At 40.8% G+C, this 21,213-nt stretch overlaps 2 protein-coding genes across 2 annotated transcripts in view; both read left to right on the top strand.

The window, feature by feature from the left end:
* TMC1 (transmembrane channel like 1) overlaps positions 1-21,213 on the top strand; it is a 384,104-nt gene that overhangs the window by 42,529 nt on the left and 320,362 nt on the right. The window lies entirely within an intron of this gene.
* On the top strand, positions 1,795-2,425 carry LOC131813258 (c-Myc-binding protein). The gene has a single exon (XM_059143598.1). It carries the CDS (start codon positions 1,860-1,862, stop codon positions 2,169-2,171), a length of 312 nt encoding a protein of 103 aa, XP_058999581.1. The 5' UTR covers positions 1,795-1,859; the 3' UTR covers positions 2,172-2,425.

The raw sequence follows: 21,213 nt of genomic DNA, 5'->3' as shown, positions 1-21,213 counted from the left end.
TATGCTTTTATTATTTACCTCCCCTCCTCCTGCTGTCCACGATGAAGAAACTGTGGTTAGTCACCACAGTGACCTTTGCCCCACCCTGGAAGGAGCATGCAGTATAAGGACAAATTCTCTGAAACCGGATTGAGAAGACTTGTGTTCAAATCCTGGCATGGACATACAATTTAATCTCTTCGCTCTCAGTTTTCTTGGCTACTTATACTCCACTTTTCTGGATGGTTTTAAGTATTAAATAACATAGTTAAAGCATTTAGCACAGAGTAGGTATTCAATAAACTTAGGAGAATGGTTTTTTGCCCTTCCTCTCTTCCGGCTCTTCTAGAGCCTTTCACCTCTTTCCCTGTGTTGGAGACCTAGAGCCGCCACATCCTAGTTTTGTGGTCTAAGGCAAGTTCATTAATCTCTGTGACCTGTTAATTTCTTTTATCTATAAAATGAGGAACAAAAATATTGGCTCTGGCAGCCTAGAGCAGCTTTTCACCCCTTTCTTTCTTCCTTCCTTCCTTCCTTTCTTCCACTTTCCTTTTTCAAATCAGAAGAAAGGACATCTATGGACTCCTTGACTAAGTCACTCTTCAGCTATGAATGAGAATGCTAATAAACAACTTGGAAGTTGTTATAAAATTAATAGCAAAACACTGTACATACGTTGCCATGGGGCATATAAGATTCCTAGATTTAAATTTCTTCTTGTCTTGCTCCTGATTAAAACCTATGAGTGGCTTCCCATTGACCTTAGAATGAACTCTAAATTCCTTAGCAAGCCTTCACGTAAGTTCCACCTATGTCTTCAGGGTCCTCCGAAAAACCTCTTTCTCTACCATTGTTCTTCTTAGTATTTCATGTATATACACCGCATTTCTTTCTATGCAACGGTCTTGGCTTGTGCTATCAACCTTTCTTTCCTTCCCTACTTCTCCTGTCTCGACAATTTCTCCAGTCTTCAAATTTCATCTTAAAAGCCACTTCCTTTAGAGAAAGGCCTCTGTCCTTCTGATCATTCTCCATCCAACTAGATCAGTTACCATCTCATCTACACTTGATAGTTGTCCATTACTTTTTTCTTCATAGCATTTGAGTCCATTTCAATTAAATCCTCTTTTGTATAATTATATGTTTGATTTTTATTCCCTTGAAAGGCGTAAGACTTGTTCACCCACACACAGGCTTGGAACATATGATTTACTCAGTACATAGGGATTGAATGAACACCAAAGATGTTTTTATGGGTGATAAAGCTAAGACATGGAGAGGTTAGCTAATACATTGGGGCTCAAACAGATGACCAAGGGCAAAGGCAGCCCTTGGATCTAAGTTTATTTGATGCCAAGGTTCCTGCTTCAGTATCTCCCTTTTTGTTTCTGAGTAGAATTGATTTGTTTGAAAAGTCTAATAAAATGATAATCGAGACAAATGACATCTTTAAGCATTATCAAAAAGTGATTCCTGCCTATATCCTCTTATGAAACTGCCCCAACAAGGAGACTATATTAAAAAAAAAATTTTAGAAGTTTACCAAGATAGTGATGGTTCATAAACTGTTATCAGAGGAATATGGACAAAAGAAAAAAGAAAAAAATCCTGTCTAATAAAATTGCCTAATAAAATTGAGGAGATCCATAACAGTTACTTCTGTTGTGGGAGTAGATAAATGGGATCATTAAATAATTCCCTGATTATAAAACCAATATTGTAGTCAGCTATGGCTTCAAAGGCTTGTTCTTAAAAATTCTGTAGTAAGAATTCTGTATGGAGAATATTGCATTAGAATACGCATAATAGGCATGAGCAGTGCGGCTCAGAGCCCGCCAGCCACGGTCTCGGGCGCCAGCTACGCCGCTGCCGCTGTCACTATGGCCCATTACAAAGCCGCCGACTCGAAGCGCGAGCAGTTCCGGAGGTACTTGGAGAAGTCGGGGGTGCTGGACACGCTGACTAAGGTATTGGTAGCCTTATATGAAGAACCAGAGAAACCTAATAGTGCTTTGGATTTTTTAAAGCATCACTTAGGAGCTGCTACTCCAGAAAATCCAGAAATAGAGCTGCTTCGCCTAGAACTGGCAGAAATGAAAGAGAAATATGAAGCTATTGTAGAAGAAAATAAAAAACTGAAAACAAAGCTTGCTCAGTATGAACCACCTCAGGAGGAGAAGCGTGCTGAATAGGATCCTTCTCAGTTGAAAAGACACTGAAAAAAATGGTTTTGTATGACTTGAATAGTTTGTATAGTATATAACCTTTTCTGAACAGATGCTCTAGAACTCTTTTAATATGTTGAATTCACCTATCACACTTTAACTGTTATAAACACATATACTTAGAATCACCAATAAAAACTCAATATAACTTTCTTTGGGTCTTAAAAGCAGGAGAATCCAAAGTGAATCCTGAAAAAAAAAAAAAAGTCTAAACACAGCCATCTAATTCATTACCTTAAAAGACATTCTGTTTATTAGTCTGACTAGCAATGATGGTACTCCTTGTATTTTAGCCAAGAAAGTTCAGCATGGAGCTGTTCCTTGGTTCAGTGCAGGATATGAGCACAGCTACAGTCATCCGTTAAAATGAAGATGACACTGTTGTTTATATCCTCTGAAGGCAGCTGGAGAGATCAGTGTGACAGAAGATGCTTTTGCATGGGTTCCCGTGAATCTTCTGCTCGTGTTTATATAATATGGAACAAGTAACTTCTTTGCCACCACTTTGCCTTAGATGACTGTGTGTGTGCCAGTTGGAACTCTGACACCACGTTTCCTTCTATGCAATCATGCCCTATCTGATGATGTTGCCTTGCTTTGCTTTGTGCTTCAGTGGGTCCTAGCTGCACATTGGTCTGTGTTGTTTTTCAATTTGCTATACTAGCAGTTACCCTGATTGTAATTTATATAACTTCAAACAGGATCACACTGTTTCCCTGCCTTACTTAGTTGCTCAGCTGAGCACAGAACTGAGGCAATATAAAATTCTGGGTTCATGCACAAGCTGGGATGAGAAGGGGAATGAGCCATATATTGTGGAAAATTATAGTTTGCGGGTATAATTATATAGTGCTTTTTCCCTCAAAGTATTTTTCTAGCCTTGAATTCATTTTATCTTCATTATCCCTGTGAAGTAGGTACAGCAAGTATGAGGCGAGGTTGGGTGCTGAATTTTTAGGCCAAAGACTGATATTAATACAAATTATCTACTAACTATAGAATGTTGGGCACTTCAGTTAACTGCTCTGAGATTCACTTTCCTCATCTGTTAAATGAGAAGAATAGTATCAGTGCTGCCTACCTCACAGGGTTGTTGTGAGGGTCAAATGGAATGTATGTGAAAGATCTGTAAATGGTAAAGCACTATAAAAAAAAAAAAAAAAAAAGAATACGCATAATAAATCATCCTGGGAAATAAGTGGTGTCCTCTCCACCTGGATCCAGCTTCCAAGTTTCAGTTCTTACCTCATCAATTGTGATTGTGATCAAGGGTGATTACATTCATTTGTCATTTGGGCTGCCATAAACAAGTGTCACAGACTGGATGACTTAAATAAAATAAATTTATTTTATCATGGTCCTAGAGGCTAGAAGACTGAGATCAAGGTGTTAGCAGGATTACACTTTTCTGAGACCTCGGCCCTTGGCTTGTAGATAACCATCTTTTCCCTGTATCTTCATATGGTCTTTCCTGTGTGTGTGAGCGCGCGCGCGCGCGCGCGTGTGTGTGTGTGTCTTACTCTTTTTTTTTTTTTTTTTAATAATGACACTAGTCATACTGGAATAGGACCTACTTACATGACCTCATTTTGCTTTAATTACCTTTTAAATTATAATTTAATAATAATTAAATAATTTAATATCTCCCCAAATAGTCACATTCTGAGATACTGGGAGTTAAGGCTTCAACATATGAATTTTGGGGGAAAAAATCCAGCCCATAATAGTGATATTCAGAATACTTAATCCATGGGGCACAGGTACAGACCTATTGGAAGAGCTGCTAGGCATAGTTTGGGCAAGGTACTGAGGGCCCTCTGCTGTACTTTAGTTGCAGGAATGTAAGACATGAGGGGACATGATCCACTGTGGAAAGAGACCTGAGAGATTAGGAGTAGTGGCTATTTAACAACCAGCAGACACATATGTCAATGTTTTAACACCAAATATGGCATTTTGGGACCAACCAGCTCAATGTCTGTCTTGGACACATAGGAGGCATTTCACCATCCATTTTGAGTGCATTAATTATAGTCTTACTTTCTTGGAATCATTGCTAAAGTTGAGCCTCTACATTAGGCAGGATGGGGAAGAGATCCCAGATGTGTGATACACTCCAGTTATGAGCAGGAAGAGTGTGGGGGCTTCTCTTCAACTTACCAGGGTTTTAATTATGTTCTTTTACACAATACTAGGTGGTAGATTGGTAGGGCTGGGAGAAATGGTCATTGAAAGGCAGTGAGCAGGGGAGTGACCTCAATGGAGCTTGCAGAAAACTGGGGATGTGTGGACAAGGTGGGAGAGGCAGGAGACTGGGACCCAGTTCACCAGTTAAGATGCTCTAACACGGACCCAGGCATGGGTGGATAAAGGCCTTAGTTAGAGAGGGTGCAGTGGGAATGGAAAAAAAGATGGGTTGGAGAGAGGGAGAATGTGGAGAGTTTGTGAGAAGTGTAAGTCATTTCAGTGCCCACTTTCAGCTCTCCTGGTAGAGGGAAGAGCTTCCCACTGCTGGTTCTCAGGTAGTCCCAGCAGCCACAACTACCAATACTGTACTTTTCCTTGTCTCAGTTTAATGAGGAGAGGCTGATGTCAAGGCTTGTTTGGCCTTTCCAAGGCCCAGCAAGGGAGAAGATGCTTCATAGAGAGCCTTGAAAGTGACAGAAGCATGAAAGAGACTTCTTTCTTATGTTAGTTGTTTTTAGACAAGATTGGACGTGTTCAGGGTTGTGACCCTAGACTGTTAGTTGCTTTCAAGTCTGAGAGTTATAAATGGGTTTAGGAAGTTAAGGCTGGTGCCACAGGGGGAGATGGTCAAATTCTGAACTAGGCAGGGGCTCTGGGTCAGCATCTGTATGCCCATAAGGTCCATATGGACAAACATTAAAAAAACATTGTTATCTAGTGTCATATGCATCAAAATGAAGTAAATTAAAAGTAAATTAAAGGAAAATGAAGGAAATTAAAGGAAAATTGTTATCTAGTGTCATATGCATCAGAATGAAGTACATTGTACAAGCAATACGTAGACATGGCAAAATCTTGAAGGTGGAATGCAAATCGCTGACGTCTGGGAAATACTGGTGTGGAGGAATGACTATCGAATAAATTTGGACGGGACTTGGAGTCGGGAAATCTGGATTCAGATCATGACCATGCCCTTTACCAATGGTAAGTGTTTGCCTCGGTGGCAAAAAGGGAAAAGCATACCCAAATCAGCTTATCTCCTAGTCTTGCCAGGAGTCCTCATTGACTCTTACTTGTTTATTCATTCAACAAACTTGATCAGATCTGTACTCCATGGAGGTGAAGAAAAAAAACAACACTGTGTGGTTAAAATCAGTTATTGCTAGAGGGAGAAATAAGCTTTTAAATTTTTTGCATGGTGATCTGGCGTTTAAATTTAAACTCTCAAGGGCAGCCCTCTTTCATCTCAAAAGGTCACTAGATTAGGTTTAAAATGAGAGGGGCGCCAACGTGGCTCAGTCCGTTAAGCATCTGTCTTCAGCTTGGGTCATGGTCCCAGGGTCCCGGGGTGGAGCCCCACACTGGGCTCGCTGCTCAGTGTGGAGTCTGCTTCTCTTCCTTCCTTCCTGCTCACTTATTCGCTCTCTCTCTCTCTCTCTCTCAAGTAAATAAAATACTTTAAAAAATTAAAATGAGTTATTTCCTTTCTCCACAAATACGACAATAAAGTGTTAGTGGGTGAGAACATTAAAATCAGAAACAGAAGTTACCAGTTTTCATTTAGCAACTTGAACACATAGAAAATCCACCTTTAACCCGCTCTTACTGCTTATACAGTGCTGGGAATACACGTGACACCTTGCAAAGTGAAAGCAGAAATGACAAGGTCCTTTCCCTGAGGAGCTCAGACCTAAACACCGTTGAACAAGTCGATGCAGCACTGTAGTGGAGTGCATAACTGATATGATGGGCGAAGTCAGGCTAGGGCTCTGGGCTGAAGATGTAGAAAAGTCATTCAAAGCCAAGGGGTTTGGGCCTGAGAAAACAGAAAGAAAAGTTGCTCCAGATATTTCAGTGGGTTGAAATAATAAATGTGGGGCAAAAGGACTCACAGAGAAGTGTCAAGTGTGCTCACCAACAAGTGGCCCCAAAAGAATCCACTGAATATAATTTCCTTTATTCCTTGTCATTTGCCAGTAGCTCTTGGAAATGTCTCTTCCTGATCTGCCCCAGTGAATACACTGTTTTGTCTTTGTCTTTGTACAGACAAAGGATGAGATGAGCAGTTGGCTATACTTTCAGGGACATGGGGTCAATTTGACAGTAGAGGCCATAATGAGGTAGGTAGAGTTCAAGTTCATCCCAGTGTTGGCTGTGAATCAACAAGTGTTATAAAAAACAGAAAGTTATCTAAATCCCATGATTGTTCATGACATTGACCATGCAGCCCGGCATGCTAATGGGGCTGTCACCATGGACCCTGTCTACACCACCTTCACTCTGTGTTCGCCCTGCTGGGACCAGAGATGGTGGTGAAATCATCATGGCGTCCTTTCTGCTAGGGCTCTGGCTCTTCTAGCTTTCTGCTACTTTGAGTCGTAATAATCACCCTCAAAGTTAATATTTGAGGAGCATCTAGTCTTTGCCAGGCACTGTTTGAAGCACTTTGCGTATAATACTTCCTTGGTCCCTCCTAACGAGTAGTAGCAGAAAACTCCACTTTACCGCTGAGGAAGTGGAGACTCAGAAAAGGGAAGTGGTTTCCTCAAGATCACTTAGCTTGTAGGTGGTAGAGGAGGGATTTGAGCCCAGGTTTTCTTGCCTTGGCCCTTCTTCTTAACCGCCTCACCACTACCACTTCCCAGCAGGCCTCACTGAAGCTGGGAGAAGGTGAGAGGGTGGGAATCAGGATCACAGAAGGAAGCTCCTAGACTCCTCCCCTCTCCAGAAAGAATCCCCTGAATGTCCTCCTGACAAGTTGTTCCTTTGCTTCTCCTCAGACGCTACCAGCGACCTGGAACTTGGTGCCACAGGAGGCATCCTCGTCCATTTATAGATAGCTCTAATTGTTACCCAGCTATTCCATATTTTGAGTGTAAATAATTTCTCATTCTACCTTCACCTACTTGTCCCAGTTCTGTTTTCTGGAGCTCCACCAAGTAAGAGTGTTCTTTCTTCTGATGGACAAACCCTTAAATATTTGAAGATTTAAGGGATCTGGGAACCATCTCCTGCTTCACGCCAACCCTCTCTTCCTACTTGCAGCATAAATGCAGGATTTTATTCTCTAAATGTGACAGACCTTTGCATTCCTCTGTCTGTGAGTAGCTAATTATTTGTCCTCTTCATCCAGAAGGATTTGGTCATACACATGCAAGTCTAGCTCTGAGTTAGGATTTGTTTGCCTGGAACAGCTGCCACACCTCTTGCATTTTTCATACTTTATTATTCGGCCTCATTCACTCATCACACCGGCTTCTTGCATGGCCCTGGCCAGGCCTTGGTGTTAAATTAAGACAAATCATTGATCCCTTCACAACTTAACAACAATAGGAGAGGAACGCACGATAGTAAAAAACTAGTTCTGTGAAGATGGAGGGCTACCATGTAGAGAAAAAAAGAGGATATGAGTTGATTTGAGATATCAGGAGGAAGGTCCTTGAAAGAGGTAAAAGGGCTCCTGGTGTGGATTGGGTGAGAGTGAAGTGTTGGATACTTGTAAGGACAGATTGGCCGGTGGCAGAATAATAAACAAAAATAACTTTGGCGGTGACTTATGGTATTTCTGGTTCCATTTGAGGAAGGTAAAGATTACAGAGTATATAGGATGACATGATTTTTTTTTTTTTAACTAGGAATCATAACTGGCTATACAAAATGTGAGTTTGGCAGTTGTCTCTATAATATTACATTTTTGGTAGAAATTTCCAGGGGACCCAAGGACTTCTGTGTTTCAGTGAAACAGTTGAATTTTACAAAGAATATTGCCTTTTCAGGAAAGCTTTGTTACTGGAACTGATACCCTTTGGCTTGAGAACGAGGCTCCTCCCCTTCCACTGGGGAGTCTCTGTTGCGTGTTGGAACGTGAATTGGCCCAGCCTGCGTAGGTCACTAAGCTGTTACATGACTGTGGGGAAGACTTCCTCTTTTGAGACCGTTTCCTCATCTGTGAAGTGAGGGAGGTAGACTAAGGTTCTTTCCAGCTCAGAGGATCCGAAGTTCTTATTTTAATGTAGTGGTTTCCTGATATATAAAGGTCTAGTATGGGCATAAATCACCCATTTCTCCTTGTGACATCCACCGTGTTACTGATTAAATTATCCATGGCAATTTTCATGCCCTTTGCCAGAGGAATTATACATTCATATCCTTGCTGGGCCCCTAGGGTGGACAAAGTATATTTCCCTGCCCCTTGGCTTTAGGTTTGGTCTAGTGCTTTGACTAGTGAATTGTTAGCAGATCTGACTAAGCAAAGGTTTGAAATATGCCTGTGTATGTCTTGGGTGCTGGTCCAAGAGGGATGTGGGAAATTGATCCTAGACAGACCAGCCTTAGACAAATGCACAGCTTAGAGCCAGCCCGGCATACATCAGCTGAATCCCTAACAGGTATTAAATGCTTTATGATTTGTTTGTTTGTTTGTTTTGCTGCTGAGATTTTGTAGTTACTTGTTTTACAGGGTTAATTAATCATGAACGTAAGACATGCTCAACGTGTGACCTGACCTAAATCTCTGTTCTCAAAGGACATCACACACTTGCTCCTTCCAAATCTTGTTGAATGTTGATATTCTTTTATTTATGTGTGTGGTCTATGATTTATTTGTATACATTTTCATCAAGGCCTTAATACCCTTTAGTGGCCAACTTTTTAGGTTGGTTTGGATTTTTGCTTCACAGAGATGTCTGTCATTCCAGATGGTTTTGTCATTCAACCTATTTATTATACTTATGAGGGGAATCCCAAGCCACAGAGTTGAACTGACCCTTATTATTCTCGTCAGCTACCTGAATGCGGGATTGTGATTGAAATACACACAAGGAGTCAGAGCCGTTGAACTGTGGACTCCTTGCTCTCAAGACGGACTCCTCATTCTCATCCACCAACTTCGTCTGAAATGCTTAACTAGCTGGCATTTATTTATTGCTGCCCATCGTGGGGCAGGGGGTGGTTGGGGGGGAAGGACCACAGCACAGAAACAGTGGTGTCAGCAGTCTTTGGGGGCTTAAGGGTCTCGAGAATTAATGGATTCTTTTCTATCATGCTGTGTTCCAAAATTAATCTGGTTTCTGCCTGCCATGAACTGACACAGATTGTTGTTATATGGTTATTTAAGGCACAGAATTTACCCTCCACAATTAGGCTTTCGCCCGCTCTTCCATTATAAGATCAAACAAAGCAATCCCCTGTTTATATCCTCGAAAGCTGCGGGCTGAGATGCCCATTAGCCTTCTCATACTTGCTTTTCTGCCCAACTGCTACTGGCTCTTTTGGAATTTGATGGATTCACACTGTGTCCCCAACACATCATTATGCTTGCTTAAGGAGAAGTGAATTAAATTTAAACACAGTCTCATATAACTTGAAGAACGAAAATTCACGCTGTGGTCATCTCTAGTTCTTTTAGAAGAACTCCGTTGCATCGCATCTGTCATGTTATGTGGTCACGTTCCCTTGTCACTATTCTGCAAGCTTTCCAAGCTCAAACTTAGAGCATTTAGTCTATAAAGTCGTCGTGGTTGAGGTAACCAAAAAATAAATAAATAAATAAAACCCCAAAAGATAAAAATGGGCATGGTAGGGACTTTATGGTAAAACTAATCAAGGAAAAAGCATTTTGGTCAAACATAGGTTTTGAGCTTATGTTTTCTTTGATAAGAAGAAAGCGGGGCGCCTGGGTGGCTCAGTGGGTTAAGCCGCTGCCTTCGGCTCAGGTCATGATCTCAGAGTCCTGGGATCGAGTCCCGCATCGGGCTCTCTGCTCGGCAGAGAGCCTGCTTCCCTCTCTCTCTCTCTGGCTGCCTCTCTGTCTACTTGTGATTTCTCTCTGTCAAATTAATAAATAAAATCTTTAAAAAAAAAAAAAAAAAAGAAGAAGAAAGAAATTTTTTACTCTGTAGATGGTAGTGATGCTGTCTTTTTCTCAGGTATGACAGGACATTTGTTGTGTACGTAGGGAGTAGCTCCAGATGGAAAGTGGGAGAGAAACGAGGCACTTAGCCCTTTTCAGGGGGTAGAGGAACACTTGTCCAGATCACCTTGGGGTTCACTTACATTGAGTGTGTCTCTTGTAACACTACCTGTTGTTGGAATGACACAGCGAATGTTCTAGTTAAATAGTGTAACAGAAACAGAAAACCTGCGTCGTGGAAATGGGACTATAGCATGGAATCTTCAAAACCTGTTTTACAGTTTATTAGGCACTCTCACATACGTTAGCACATTCATTTCTCAAAATAATCCTATAAGTATAGTTATTATTCTACCCACATATCAAGCATCATGTTCTTGGTTAGCTGTATCTCACGATTAATCTTCACTCTACATCTGTATGTCTTTCTGCTTTCAGATCAGAAGCTACTTAGAGGACAGAGTTTCAGGTTTTAATTTTTTAGACATCCCTGTGCAGGGCCATATCACGTTATAATGATGAAGACGTTCTAGCTCAAAGGTTAAGGGGTTTGCCAAGATCCACAAGTGGTGAATGGCAGACTCAGAGATTCAAATACTTGCTAGTTACCCAGACTGATACTCTTTCCACTACATGATAACCATTTTCCTATGCTACTTGTAAATGCCTGCATTTTTTTTGCATTCTGCCTAGCATTTTATGTTTTTTGTATGTTTTATTATCCTCAGTGATTTATATTATATTCATGTATGTAGCATGTAGCTACCTTAGTAATTTGGCCTGAAGATTTTCCATTTGCCCCTGTGTAGGCACTCCCTCGGTATATAAAGGAAACAAAGGAACCCTTAGGATCTCCCTATCAGGTTGGGGAAAGACAAAGAGTAGAGAAGATTCCTATGTGTGTGATCCTTCAGCTTAAGTGTTCTGAGCATTCTCAATATCACGCAGCTGTAACTGAAACAAGATTCCCTTGTCTTCTCCTTCCAAGTTCCCCCAAAGCAGTGTTTTCAGGTATCACTCTGCCTGTTGTCCCCTGCTCCCAGGCATTGTGTTGTGGGGAGCTGAGTGAAGGAGCCCTTCCAACGTGAAGAGTTTTGCCAATGAAGTTCTTTCCCTAAATTTTGCAAAGAAAAACAAGATTTTTCTAATCTGGCTCTTGTTTCTCTCCTAAATGGGGAACTGAATCAGTCTAAGTAGTATATAAAATTAATAACAGTTGGCAGAGTGTCGCCAAGCTTGTGGAGTCTCAGGGACTGGGGGGGGGGGGTGTTAGTTTTTGCCTTCTGCAGTCATATTTTTCCACAAATATGTCTAAAAAATACCCATGAGCTATTTTTGTTCTCACTCAGCATGGCTTTGGTGTGGGACCTGAGGAAACTGACTTTACTAGGACTGATTTTCCCTATGATGAATGTAGCTATAAATGCTGGTAGATCTCAGCTAATGCTGCATTTGAGATCTTGATACCAGAGAGGAATATCTAATTCAAAGTCCATTTACCCTTATTTCAAAAACATTCTTTTAGTGATTCTTTTATTTTATTTTTTTTTTTTTTAAAGATTTTATTAATTTATTTGACAGAGAGAAAGATCACAAGTAGGCGGAGAGTCAGGCAGAGAGAGAGGAGGAAGCAGGCTCCCGCTGAGCAAAGAGCCCGATGCGGGGCTCGATCCCAGGACACTGAGATCATGACCTGAGCCGAAGGCAGCGGCTTAATCCACTGAGCCACCCAGGCGCCCCAGTGATTCTTTTAAATAGCAATCTTTCCTAGTATATGTCAGCCTTTGCTGAGAGAGAGAGATGTTATGGAGGAATTATCCATAATTATGTCACTATTTATCTGCCAAGTATCTGTCAACAAGTGAACTTAAGAATTAAGAACCGTTGGCAACAAAAGGTGTTGTGAAAATGTGAAATCATCTATGAAAATGTATTTGTCTACCACAATCTATGATTTAACTTACCAGTATTTGATTTATACCTAACACCTCAAGAATACTTACTTAAATATAAGCTTAATGATAAAGGATTAGACTTTTGGGGTTGGAAGATATTATGCAAAGTCACAGTATGTAAGAATATTTAATATTATGGGAATAAGAATGGAGAATTTTCAGTATGTGCTTCCCAGTCTGTCAATGTCTTATCCGTGGAGGCTGGAGTGTGGTACAGTATTGACGAGCCTGGGCGCTTAGCCAGCTTGGTGAGTTTGTGTTCTGCTTTTTACTCCTCTGAGTAGCTGTGTGAACTTTGGTCAACTTGCTTAACTCCCCTTGCCTCAGTAAAATAGAGATCTCATTAATATCTACCCTTAGAATTATTCTGATGATCTAAAAAAGTAATGCATTTAGAATAGTACCTGGCATAGACTGATAGGCCAATAATAATTATTGATAGGCCAATAATTCCAACTATTTTGCATATTTATAGATAATTTAACTAAAAGGGAAATATTTGGTCTCCAAAAGACCAAAGGTCGTTACCTATTTGTTTGCTGAAATATACTAAGAATGGTTCTATCTAGTGTCTCAGAAGGAAGATGGCCCTGCTGACAGCTTGATTTTGGACTTCTGGTCTTTAGAACTGGGAGATAATACCTTTATGTTATTTTAATGTATTCACTTCATGGTGCTTGCTATGGCAGCTCTAGGAAACTAATACACCAGTTACTTGGTTATATAGAAATGCCATAGCAATTGTGTTTGGTTGGATTATTTGCCTTGACACATAAATAATAATAGCAAATCTATATTGGGCTTTGCCTATGTGCCAGGCAATTTGCTAAGAAGTTAATGTCTACGGTCTCATGAAATCCTTACATCGCCTCCATGAGGTGCACATTATATAGGTGAGGAAGCAGAAAGCTTTCAAATTACTTGCTTAAAGCACAGCTAGTTGGTAGCAGAGCTGGGATTCCAGATCTATTTATTCAACTATTAGCCACTAAACTATCCAGCTTCTTAACTATAAAATGACAACAACATTATGTATGTTGTGGTCCTCACAGGGACAGGGATCTTGGTCTCTTTGTGTGTATTCTGTCAGTGTGTATGATTTTTTGTGTGTGTATGTGTACAACAGTGTTAATTCTGATCCTGTTAGTACGGCGCAGACTTGGGATGCCCACTTAGATTTACATTCTTATCCCACGCCTTACCAGCGTCATGGTCCATTCAGTAAGTAATTCGTCCTCTCACGTTCATTTCCCAGTCTAGAAAATGGGGATGCTGTCATTAGTTTCTCAAGATGTTATGACTTATTATGATGGGAAACCACCTTGGCACAGTTCCTGGCCAATAGAAGGAGGGCGATCAACACTTTTCCTTCTTTCTTTTTTCACTCTTATTAGCTTTGACTGAATAACTGAGTCATTTTAGAGCATTGATTTTCAGTCAGGGGTGATTTTGCTCCCCAGGGGACATTTGTCACTGTCTAAAGAAAACATTTTGCTGCAACTGGGGGAGGGAGGGGTGATGATACTGACATCTATTGAATGGAAGCCAGGGATGCTGCTAAATGAGCTACCATATAGGACCCAGTGCCCCACAAGAAATAATTATTCAGACCAAAACATCAGTAGTGACAAGGATGAAAAACCACTCTTTTAAGTAATCACAGTGTTACTTTATTATGGAGATGCTACGTGAATCGGTTGTCATTCTCACTGGCTCAAGAATGGGTAGACCGTTCAGGTTTTCTCTTTCCCAGATGACAGGGGCTAAATTGTGGCTCCCCCCTCCCCCATTCATATGTTGACACTCTAACCTCCAGGACCTCAGAGTGTGACTGTGCTTGGAGACAGGGCCCTTAAAGAGATAATTAAATTACATGAGGTCCCTAGGGTAGGCCCTAATTCAATCTGATTGGTGTCGTTTAGAGAAGAAGAGATTAGGACACATGGGGATATCGGGGATGTGTGAATAAAGAGGAAACACAATGTGAGAACATACCCAGAAAGTGGCCGGCCATATATGAGCTAAGGGTAGAGGCCTAAGAAGAAACAAAACATGATGACATCTTAATTGTGACCTTCTAGCCTCCAGAACTGTGGAAAATAAATTTCTTTCGTTTAAGCCACCCAGTTTGTGATATTTTGTTGTGATTGCCCTGGCAAGCTAATAGATTAGATGTCAATTTGGGTGTGCATGTGCATATTTATTGATAAGGAAGATTTATTCAAGTTAGGATTTGGCCTGCTTTCCAGCCTCATCAATTCCAGTGTACTATTACTTACCTGAAGTGGGATTCACTTCCCTGAGAAATCTAATGCATAAGAAATAAGAAAACTTGAGAAGTTTGATGTTTTTAACGTGTTTTTCTTAATATTTTCTGTTTATACTTGGTTTGACCTAAAATACTTAAACTAATAGATTTTAAAATTCAGACCAATACTTGGAAGGATCTAAAGTGAATAATATGCCACAAATTTTATCTGAAATGTGATGTAGATACAAAATTTGAAGAGACAAGGGGCACCTGGGTGGCTCAGTGGGTTAAAGCCTCTGCCTTCGGCTCAGGTCATGATCCCAGGGTCCTGGGATCGAGCCCCACATCGGGCTCTCTGCTAAGGGGGGAGCCTGCTTCCCCTCCCTCTCCCTCTGCCTGTCTCTCTGCCTACTTGTGATCTCACTCTCTCTGTGTCAAATAAATAAATAAAATATTAAAAAAAAATTTTTTTTTTAATTTGAAGAGACAAATACTTTTTAAAGATTTATTTATTTATTTATTTATTTGAGAAAGAGAGAGAGAGAGCCAACAAGTGGGGAGGGATTAGAGCAGGAGGGAGAGGGACATGCAGACTCCATGCTGAGCACAGAGCCCCAGGAGATCATAAGATCATGACCTGAGCTGAAACCAAGAGTCAGATGCTTAACCAACTGAGCCATCCAGGTGCCCCAAGAGATGAATATTTTCCCTAAAATATCAGATGATTAAGTGAATTTATTAGATAATTCAATGAGGAAAACTGGAATGGAGCATAATTTAGAGCATTATTGCTGGTTATTTGTCACATTCAGTCTTTAAGGATAAGAATTAAACCAAAAGTGGCTTCTAGGAGAAGCTTTTTTTTTTTTAATTTTAAGTTTTTAAAAAGATTTTATTTATTAATTTGAAAGAGAAAGTGAGACGGCGCCCAGCAGGGGGAGGGGCAGAGGGAGAGGAGGAAGCAGATCTCCTGCTGAGCAGGAAGCCTGATGTGGGACTCAGCACTGCCACACACACACACACACACACACACACACACACACCCCTCCCCCGCACGTGGGATTATAACCTGAGCTAAAGGCAGACACTTAACCCACTGAGCCATGGGAGGTGTGGGGGCCTAGGAGAGGCTTTTTAAATGGAAAAGGCCAGGTGAGGTGGCCTAACAATAGAGACTCATCCTACTGCTTTCATTTTAAAGATCTGAAATATCCATGCTCCCTCTTTGCTTATCTTCCTCTCCAGTAGGATCTCCATCTCTCTTTTTCTCAGCAAAACCGTGATAGGTGAAGACCTCCATTGTGGATCTAAGCATGGCCTATGTAGAAACTTATAACCAGTTGAGCATTTGTTTACTTTAGAAGCAATTTAGGCAGCTCTGAGCAACTCCCTTCAGGACACTGCTTTGATAAGTGAAAAATTCCGTTACATCACTGGACATTTTTTCCCATCGTAAAGTTACAACCTGCTACTTTCTTTAAAGTTTAAAATTTTATTTTTTATTTTTAAAGGAATGCATGCTTATTACTAAAACATAGAAAATTCAAAATAATATTAGGAGGAGGACAAAACCACCCATAATTTAATTATTCATAGTAAATTTCTTCCCATGGTTTTTTCCTCTTTTGTTTTCCTCTTCTAGTTTTTCTTTATCTCATACAAGGCTTTTTGAGGAGTTACTGTTGAATCTCTTGGCCTTTCTGCGAGGACCTGTTGTAACAAATGTTTACTTCTATCTGTAATGCTTGGCTTGGATTCAGGTGTGTGGCTGTTTTTATGCCCCATCTCCCTGCCTTGACTCTGTGAAGGTTTCTGATAAAGGCTGAGAACATTAGATTCTGGAATAAATGACTGTGTTTATGGATGCCAAACATTGGTTCTAGGTGAGAAGCTCTTCTTCTGATCACCTGTTGGCTCTGGTGCTCTCTAAGAAGCTCAGTGGTGAAGCTTTTGCATAGAAGACAGTGGGCTGTCACCATTAAACCCTTCTAACTACCAGCAATGATGTCCAGCTAGCTTCCTTCCCTATGACATTCTGCCTCTAACTGCGATGCGCAGATCATTTAATGTGGCCGTAGAGTCTTAACGTTTTAAGTGGTAGAACTGTCAAGTGGTTAATGAACTGACACTCAGCGTCATTTGGGCCTGTCGTTAAGCCCCAGGTTATCACATTAACCAGCTGAGTAATCTCAAAGAAGATACTTTAACTTTCTAAGACATAGCCTGACTTTTCTTTCTTTTCTTAAAAATGAGGATTATAATATGGGATTCTAATAATCATAGGTCATGTTGTAAAGATACCATGAAACAATGTTGGAGCATTTATAACCACAAGCTCTGGAACCGCCTGTCGGGATGTAAGTTCCACCCCTGCTGCTGATGGGTAGTGTGGTCTGGAGCGTGATTTTTAGCTTCTCCATGCTTCTGGTTCTCCCATGGTTAAATGAGGATAATCACAGTTCCTATTTTTTTTTTTTAAGATTTTATTTATTTATTTGACAGAGAGAAATCACAAGTAGATGGAGAGGCAGGCAGAGAGAGAGAGAGGGAAGCAGGCTCCCCGCTGAGCAGAGAGCCCGATGCGGGACTCGATCCCAGGACTCTGAGATCATGACCTGAGCCGAAGGCAGTGGCTTAACCCACTGAGCCACCCAGGCGCCCCCTATTTTTTTTTTTTTTAAAGATTTTATTTATTTGTTTGACACACAGAGATCACAGGTAGGCAGAGGCAGGCAGAGAGAGAGGAAGGGAAGCAGGCTCCCTGCTGAGCAGAGAGCCTGGTGTGGGGCTCAATCCCAGGACCCTGGGATCACAACCTGAGCCAAAAGCAGAGGCTTTAACCCACTGAGCCACCCAGGTGCCCCTCACAGTTCCTATTTTGTAAAGTTGTTGTGATAGTTAAATAAGTGAATACATAGAAAGCACTCATAATAGTGACTAACACATGATAAGTACATGATAGATGCTAGTTGACTTTATTATTGTTATTATTATTGGCATTTATAAAGCCTGGTCCAGAGTGAGCCCTTGCTAGGCTGTTTGTTCTTATGATTCTTCTGTGGGCTGGTCTTTGTTCTTTCTCCCCGGTTTTTTCTATGCTTAACTTATTGAGATGGATAACCAGGAACGTGCCTTATGTTGAAATCACCATGCAGAGAAGAGTGGCTGTCGTGAACAGCACTCACTAGAGCACATGATTTTCTCTTTTTTCCCAACTGTTCTCCATCCACTAGAAAAAGAAGGCTGTGCTCCTCCCATGTCCACGTAGCAACAGAGAGCCATTATCCTGGAGAGGCCTTTCAGAAATAACTATTCTCATGTACGCCCAGTTGGCAAAAGGAGGGCTACCACCCTGGCGATGTTGCTGAAATATGACATGCCTTTCACAACAGTGAAAAGGAAATTTATCTGGCTTCGCTTCTCAGTAAGGTGAGGCACACCCATGCCTCCCAGCAGGATGACAGCCTGCACAACAAGACCCAGAAGGAGCCTTAACCTCCTTATTTCTACGCACGTATTGTACAAGATTCAACCTTCAATGCTAGATTTTTTTTTAACCTCTGAAAAAGAGAGTTTAGAATCTTCGGAAATTCCAATTTGAGAAATTTTTGTGTGTAAAGAAAACATTTTCTGCTTGAGTCTCCATCATAAGGACAACACTTGCTAAAAAAACAAACAAACAAAAAAACCTACATCGAGGGGCACCTGGGTGGCAGTCAGTTAAGGGGCTGCCTTTGACTCAGGTCATTATCCCAGGGTCCTATGATTGAGTCCCGCATCCAGCTCTCTGCTCAGTGGGAAGCCTGCTTCTCCCTCTGCCCCTCCTGCCTACTCATGTTCTTTCTCCCTCTCTCTTTCTCTCTCTCAAATAAATGAATGAAACCCTAAAAAAAAAAACTATACCGAGTGCTAAAATGTAGCTCTGAGACTCAGTTACCTCTGTGCTCAAGAAAGCACTAAGAGCATATGATGGTAACAGAAGTTACCATTTGGGGCCAAAGAATTCTGTTTTGTTTTGTTTTTCTATAGATTTATAGGATATTGGTATTTAACAAAAGGAATAAAGAATATGGTAGAGCATCATCGTTAATGTCATTGATTTGTATCTATGCTGCTATCATGTACCAACACAAAAGAGACAGTTACAGGTAGCCAAAATGTATCAGAGCACTCCTAGGCCCTAGAGTGTAGAGGTTTTTGTTTTGTTTTGTTTTTTACCTCTGAAGTAATGTCAAAAAGGATTTCATTTATTTAATTTGAGAAATAGAAATTGTGATGGGTTGGACAAGTGCTCGGCTGCAGTTTTTGTGTTTCTTTAAAATAACTTCTATTCAGTGTCTCCCATGTGCCAGCTGCTCTTATGAATGCCATTTTGCTGCATAACCTACAAAAGAAAGAGTTTGGCATGCAAATTAATAATATAAAAATAAATGTAGGGAGAATATTTAAGTCTCTGCCAGAAGGTATATTACTCTCATATTATTTTTTTTTTTTTAAACCATGCTTCTTTAAATATAATTGAAGTTCAGAATTCTGCAATTCACACAGGTCTACCCCCAGTTGGTTGTATTATTGGGACTGGACTTTAACAAGACAATGATTGAGGATAGCTGTTTTATAGCAATACACATGCTAGATTTAGATGTGTTCCAAGCGCAAGTTCAAGCCTCAATTCTCCCACTTACTCACAATGCCTCACTTAGACCAAAACAATAATATCTGCGGTTAAGGTTGTCAATTTCATAGTACCGTAACATACAGAAACCATTATGGAAGGTGACACGCAAATGTTAGGTATTATCAACAACCAAAGATTTCAAATATCACTATCTTGAGTCAGCTATTCAAATTGAATTCGTCTTATCCACCTTTGATTTTACTTACAAACTGAATACGTACCAAGGACCCATGTATTTCACTGAGCATGGAGTTCCCATCAACAATAACTGCCTCTCTCCAGGTTGACTTTTTGGTAAGAAGAGAAGTACTGTGCATGTAGATATTTAGACTAATACTAACATGGAAGATTACATTTGGTAATAATAAATGGTAAGAGAAAAACAGAAAGAGGAAGATATTACAAGGACTTGTTCTAAATCTACTCTGGCTCAGCACTCCAAAGGGCTTTAAAATGGTATTTTATTTCATTTTCTTCTTTGCAACTGGGAGATGAGGTTTAGGCCACCTCTATATAGGGATGACAGTGCTGAGGGGAGCAAGGAAGGCTCTGGAATTACAATTAAATTCAGCTATCTTTGGTGAGACACTTGCTGGGAGAGGCGGTAGAGCAGAATGGCTAAGCTTGTGGGCTCTGGATCTTGACCATCTGGAATCAGGTTGTGTCTTACTAACCTTGGGCAAATTACTTTGTCTGTAAAGTGGGAAAGATGTGTGGCATCATCTTCCTAGGATGAAGACAAGGATTAAATAACAGCTATAGTTTTCAAACTTTAATATGCTCCTAAGTACCTGGGGATCCTGTTAAAAGTAGGGTTCTGATTCAGTAGATCCATGCGGGGGCTGAGAATCTACACGTCTAACAAGCTCCGAGGTGATGGCCAGGGTACATCACATTTTCAGTAGCAGGGAGGCAAAGCACACAGAATGGTTCTTTTCTTTCTTTCAGAGAGAGAGAGAGAGAGAGAGCACAGGCACATGTGAGTTGGGGGAGGGGAGCAGAGGGAGAGAGAGAGAGAGAGAGAATCTCAAGCAGACTCCCCACAGAGTGCAGAGCCTGAGGTGGGGTTTGATCTCATGACCTATGAGATCATGACTTGAGCTGAAACCAAGGGTTGGACACTTAACTGGCTGAGCCACTCAGGTGGGTGCTGGGAAATTCGAAACACTCCATGTATGTTGGCTATTATTATCCATCTGGTATGATGCTACGTGTTTTCACAGACATTGTTACAGTTAATATTTGCAATAGCCTTACATTAGGTATTATTGTATCTTCACTTCCTAAATGAGGAAACACATCTAGAAAGACTGATGGTGATTGTCAACATTGTTTTTGAACCCTGTTTTCTTGATTCTAAGAGCTGTCCTCTTTTCCACACTTGAAACTCTTTCTGATTGTGGGTCCGGCAAAAACAAACAAACCGAAGATGAAACAACAGTGGATCTAAAGCCTTTCTTTCCTGGTCTCTGACTTTGGAGGGAGAGGGTGTTTCTCCCATGCAGGTTGCAGGAAAAATACACAGGGAGGCAAGTGACTTCCAGGTCCATTACATGATTTCTATGTTCTCCATATATTAAAATATTTATCTTGATTATATTTGTGAAGAAAAATCAAACAATACAGATTGGTATAAAAAATAAACTGAATAGCACCCCTCAAAAATCTCATTGTCCAGAAGCAACAATAACATGTATATATTATGTAAAATCTCAAATCATGTATGTACACACACACGCACACACTATCTGGAGGTTTCAGGGAAAAATCCACCTCCAAGCTCTTTTGGATTGCTGGCATAATATATATCCTTACAGTTATAAGATTGTAAGACTGAGGTCTTTTGCTGACTACTGGCTAGGGATCACTCTCAGCTCTTAGAGGTGATGTCAGATCCTTTCCATATGGTCCCCTCTGTCTTAAAGCCTAAGTAAGAACACACTGAGTCCTTCTTGTGTTTTGGATTTTGAGTTCCCCATATGCCATCAGCCCTACTATTCAAGGGTCAGGCCCAACTGGATGATCTT

Source organism: Mustela lutreola, chromosome 12 (genome assembly GCF_030435805.1).
Source record: "Mustela lutreola isolate mMusLut2 chromosome 12, mMusLut2.pri, whole genome shotgun sequence".
NCBI classification, from domain to species: domain Eukaryota; kingdom Metazoa; phylum Chordata; class Mammalia; order Carnivora; family Mustelidae; genus Mustela; species Mustela lutreola.
This window is presented reverse-complemented; position numbering and strand designations above follow the sequence as displayed.